At 61.5% G+C, this 5,539-nt stretch overlaps 1 protein-coding gene across 1 annotated transcript; it reads left to right on the top strand.

Annotated features, from left to right (window-relative positions):
- Positions 1 to 750: 750 nt before the first annotated feature.
- On the top strand, positions 751 to 4,249 carry LOC144678631 (low-density lipoprotein receptor-related protein 1-like; the record flags this gene model as incomplete). The annotated part of the gene is made up of 3 exons (XM_078538362.1): positions 751 to 927; positions 1,232 to 1,372; positions 4,076 to 4,249. Coding segments are annotated over 3 exons (492 nt in total), but the record flags the coding sequence as incomplete, so codon positions are not given.
- Positions 4,250 to 5,539: the final 1,290 nt, after the last annotated feature.

Below are 5,539 nucleotides of genomic sequence, written 5' to 3'. Positions count from 1 at the left end.
CATTCTCTCTCCCTCACACTCTCATTCTCTCACATGCTCTCTCATTCTCTCTCTCACACTCTCTCATTCTCTCTCTCACACTCTCTCATTCTCTCTCTCACACGCTCTGTCATTCTCTCTCTCTCTCATTCTCTCTCCCTCACACTCATTCATTCTCTCTCTCACACGCTCTCTCATTCTCTCCCTCACACTCACTCATTCTCTCTCTCACACGCTCTCTCATTCTCTCTCTGTCTCTCTCTTCCGTTCTCACTACCCCCTCGATCTGCCTCTCTCTCCCACCCGCTCTCCCCTCTCTCTGCCTCTCTCACACCCGCTCCCTTTCCCTCTGCCTTCTTCAAGCTCCCTCTCCCTTAGTCTGTCCCCTCACACTCTCCGCAACCATGGTGCGCTCTCTCTCTGGCCTTAACTCTCTTACCCCTTTGTTACTGCCTGTCTCGCGCCCCTCCTGTCTCATGACCTGCCCCCACTGTCTGGTGACCTGCCCCACTGTCTGGTGACCTGCCCCCACTGTCTGGTGACCTGCCCCCACTGTCTGGTGACCTGCCCCCACTGTCTGGTGACCTGCCCCCACTGTCTGGTGACCTGCCCCCACTGTCTGGTGACCTGCCCCCACTGTCTGGTGACCTGCCCTCCCTGTCTGGTGACCTGCACCCCCATGTCTCGTGCATTGACGTGTGTGTCTGTGGTCACTAGCGTAACCCGAGCTGAAACTGTAACCTTGGTTCTCCCTCCCTCTGGCGTCCGCAGGTCTGAGCCACCCTTTCAGCATCGACATCTTCGAGGACTACATCTACGGTGTCACCTACATCAACAACGTCATCTTCAAGGTGCACAAGTTCGGACATGACCAGGTCCAGACCCTGACGTCGGGACTCAACCACGCCACCGACGTGGTCCTCTTCCACCAGTTCAAACAGCAGGACGGTGAGTGGTACCAGAGCAGAGGCGGGGTCCCGGCAGCTGAGAGAGGGGGTGGGGGGGGAGGACCGGGTTAGCGTTTCCAGCCTGGACGACTCCTCCATCAGAGCCCCAGCGGCGTCTGAGCTGTAGCTGCAAACCGCCGGGGGTTTAAACGATCCGTGCACCCGGGCACCCGCGGGACAGAGTCTGCAGGAGCGAGGAATCGGCCGATTGGGGGTGCGAGGGTTTTGGGGGAATTGTTGCCCGTTTGAGGTCTCTTTAACCGATGTTGTTTTTTCTTTACCTCCCCCCTCTCCCCCCTTCACAGTGACAAACCCGTGCGACAGGAAGAAGTGCGAGTGGCTTTGCCTCCTCAATCCCATCGGGGCCACCTGCACCTGTCCCAATGGCAGGACCATGATTAACGGGACCTGCATCAAGACCTCTTCGCCCACGTCCTCCCCCGATGGTAAGTCCACCCTTATCATCGACAGCGGCAGCAGCTCACGGGGCTGTTGTTCCTGTAACGTGGTGAAACTCTCCCAGGCTGGTTAAACTATGACACCCGTGGCATTAGAATCCGTCCCTGTCCGGATGCAGCTAGACCCGGACAATATCCAGGCTTGGGGCTGACCAGTGGCAAGTGACACTCGCGCCACACAAGTGCCAGGCAATGACCATCTCCAACAAGAGAGAATCCAACCATCTCCCCTTGATGATCAATGGCATTACCATCGCTGAATCCCCCTCACTATCAACATCCTGGGGGTTCCCATTGACCAGAAACTGAACTGGGACCAGCCATATAAATACTGTGGCTACAAGAGCAGGTCAGAGGCTGGGAATCCTGCGGAGAGTCACTCACCTCCTGACTCCCCCCACAAAGCCTGTCCACCATCTACAAGGCACAAGTCAGGAGTGTGATGGGACACTCCCCACTTGCCTGGATGAGTGCGGCTCCCACAACACTCGAGAAGCTCGACACCGTCCAGGACAAAGCAGCCCCCGCTCGATGGGGCACCCCATCCACAAACATTCACTCCCTCCACCACCACCGACGCACAGGGGCAGCAGTGTGTGTACCATCTACAAGATGCACTGCAGCAACTCACCAAGGCTCCTTCAACAGCGCCGCCCAAACCCATGACCTCTACCGTCTAGAAGGACAAGGGCAGCAGACACATGGGGAACACCACCACCTGCAAGTTCCCCCTCCCGAGCCACTCACCATCCCGACTTGGGAACATGTCAACCGTTCCTTCACTGTCGCTGGGTCAAAATCCTGTAACTCCCTCCCTAACAGCGCTGTGGGTGTACCTACACCACACACGGGACAAAATCCTGGAACTCCCTCCCTAACAGCGCCGTGGGTGTACCTACACCACACGGACAAAATCCTGTAACTCCCTCCCTAACAGCGCCGTGGGTGTACCTACACCACACGGGACAAAATCCTGTAACTCCCTCCCTAACAGCGCTGTGGGTGTACCTACACCACACGGACAAAATCCTGTAACTCCCTCCCTAACAGCGCCGTGGGTGTACCTGCACCACACGGACAAAATCCTGTAACTCCCTCCCTAACAGCGCTGTGGGTGTACCTGCACCACACGGGGACTGCAGCGGTTCAAGAAGGCGGCTCACCCCCCACCTTCTCAAGGGGCAATTAGGGATGGGCAACAAATGCTGGGCCCGGCCCAGAGACACCCAGACCCCGCAAACGAATAATAAATAAACATGAGAATATTTATGACAGACAACCAAAAGCTCCTTCAAAGAGGTCAGTTTTAAGGAGAGTGTTTAAGAAGGGAAAAAGAGAGAGGTGGAGAGGTTGAGGGAGGGGATTCCAGAGGCTCGGGGGGCCCCAGGCAGCTGAAGGCACGGCCGCTGATGGTGGAGCGATGGGATTCGGGAGTGGGGATGGGAGAGAGGCCAGAATTGGAGGAGAGCAGAGATCTCGGAGGGTTGTAGGGGCTGGAGGAGGTTACAGAGATAGGGAGGGTTGTAGGGGCTGGAGGAGGTTACAGAGATAGGGAGGATTGTAGGGGGCTGGAGGAGGTTACAGAGATAGGGAGGGGTTTTAGGGGCTGGAGGAGGTTACAGAGATAGGGAGGGTTGTAGGGGCTGGAGGGGGTTACAGAGATAGGGAGGGTTGTAGGGAGCTGGAGGAGGTTACAGAGGTAGGGAGAGTTGTAGGGGGCTGGAGGAGGTTACAGAGATAGGGAGGGTTGTAGGGACTGGAGGAGGTTACGGAGATAAGGAGGGTTGTAGGGGTCTGGAGGAGGTTACAGAGATAGGGAAGGTTGTAGGGGGTCTGGAGGGGGTTACAGAGATAGGGAGGGGTGTAGGGGCTGGAGGAGGTTACAGAGATAGGGAGGGGTGTAGGGGCTGGAGGAGGTTACAGAGATAGGGAGGGATGTAGGGGTCTGGAGGAGGTTACAGAGATAGGGGAGGGTCGTAGGGGCTGGAGGGATTTACAGAGATAGGGAAGGTTGTAGGGGCTGGAGGGGGTTACAGAGATAGGGAGGGATGTAGGGTCTGGACGAGGTTACAGAGATAGGGAGGGATGTAGGGGTCTGGAGGAGGTTACAGAGATAGGGAGGGTTGTAGGGGCTGGAGGAGGTTACAGAGATAGGAGGGTTGTAGGGGGCTGGAGGAGGTTACAGAGATAGGGAGGGATGTAGGGTCTGGACGAGGTTACAGAGATAGGGAGGGATGTAGGGGTCTGGAGGAGGTTACAGAGATAGGGAGGGTTGTAGGGGCTGGAGGGAGTTACAGAGATAGGGAGGGATGTAGGGTCTGGAGGAGGTTACAGAGATAGGGAGGGTTGTAGGGGCTGGAGGAGGTTACAGAGTTAGGGAGGGTTGTAGGGGCTGGAGGAGGTTACAGAGATAGGGAGGGTTGTGTGGGTCAGTGAGTGGGATTGATGGTGAATGGGACACGGGTGGGGTGGAGTTGGGGGTGTGGGCAGTGGCGGAGGGGGTGGTTTGGTTGTGTCCTGAGTCGATGGGTCGCGTAAGCGACCCGCTTGTGTGAGGGAGGGAGGGGCTGGGAGACAGCTGTGCCCCTCACAGCCTCCCTCCCGCCCGCTCCCCCTGACCCCTGGCTCTGTTTTGTAATGTTTCGTTGCCTCTCTCTCTCTCTCTCTCTCTCTCTCCCCTGCCCCCTGCAGTGCCCACAGTCGGCGCCTGTACCCTGCACTGCCTGAACGGAGGGAGCTGCTTCCTGAACGAGAGGAGCCAGGCCAAGTGCAAGTGCCAACCCCGCTACACGGGAGAGCGGTGCGAGACTGACCAGTGCCGGGACTACTGCCTAAACGGAGGCACCTGCACTGCCTCCCCGTCAGGTGAGAGCTTCAGCTGATCATCTCTCCCTCTCCCTGCGCGCGCTCTCCCTCCCTTTCCCCGCCGTGCGTGCTCTCTCCCTCTCCCTGCGCGTGCTCTCTCCCTCTCCCCACCGCGCGCGCTCTCTCCCTCTCCCCGCCGCGCGCGCTCTCTCCCTCTCCCCGCCGCGCGCGCTCTCTCCCTCTCCCGGCCGCGCGCTCTCTCCCTCTCCCGGCCGCGCGCTCTCTCCCTCTCCCGGCCGCGCGCTCTCTCCCTCTCCCCCGCCGCGCGCGCTCTCACCCCTCTCTCCCGCCGCGCGCTCTCACCCCTGTCTCCCCGCCGCACGCGCTCTCTCCCTCTCCCTGCCCCGCGCTCCAACCCCTCTCTCCCCGCGCACGCGCTCTCTCCCTCTCCCCGCCGCGCGCTCTCTCCCTCTCCCCGCCGCGCGCGCTCTCTCCCCCTCCCCGCCGCGCGCTCTCACCCCTCTCTCCCCGCCGCGCGCCCCTCTCTCCCTCTCCCTGCGCGCGCTCTCTCCCTCTCCCAGCCACGCGCTCTCTCCCTCTCCCGGCCGCGCGCTCTCTCCTCTCCCGGCCGCGCGCTCTCTCCCTCTCCCAGCCGCGCGCTCTCTCCCTCTCCCAGCCGCGCACTCTCTCCCTCTCCCAGCCGCGCGCTCTCACCCCTCTCTCCCCGCCGCGCGCTCTCTCCCTCTCCCGGCCGCGCGCTCTCTCCCTCTCCCTGCCGCACGCTCTCTCCATCTCCCGGCCGCGCGCTCTCACCCCTCTCTCACCGCCACGCGCTCTCACCTCTCTCCCCCGCCGCGCGCTCTCACCCCTCTCTCACCGCCGCGCGCTCTCACCTCTCTCCCCGCCGCGCACGCTCTCTCTCCCTCTCCCTGCCGCGCGCTCTCTCCCTCTCCCTGCCGCGCGCGCTCTCTCCCTCTCCCTGCCGCGCGCGCCTCTCTCCCTCTCCCTGCCGCGCGCGCTCTCTCCCTCTCCCTGCCGCGCGCGCTCTCTCCCTCTCCCTGCTGCGCGCTCTCTCCCTCCCCTGCCCCACGCGCGCTCTCCCTCTCCCTGCCGCGCGCTCTCTCTCCCTCTCCCTGCCGTGCGCGCTCTCTCCCTCTCCCTGCCGCGCGCGCTCTCTCCTTCTCCCTGCCCCGCGCGCGCTCTCCCTCTCCCCGCCGCGCACGCTCTCTCCCCTCTCCCCGCCGGGTGCGCTCGCTTACACTCACTCTCTCTCTCGCTCCCCTCTCTCTCTCCCCGCTCTCCTCTCTCTCTCTCTCTCTCCCCCGTCTCTCTCACTCTCACTCCCTCTCT

Source organism: Cetorhinus maximus, unplaced genomic scaffold (genome assembly GCF_964194155.1).
Source record: "Cetorhinus maximus unplaced genomic scaffold, sCetMax3.hap1.1 HAP1_SCAFFOLD_4968, whole genome shotgun sequence".
Lineage (NCBI taxonomy): Eukaryota > Metazoa > Chordata > Chondrichthyes > Lamniformes > Cetorhinidae > Cetorhinus > Cetorhinus maximus.
Note: the sequence above shows the minus strand (reverse complement) of the source record. Positions and strands in the feature narration are given on the sequence as shown.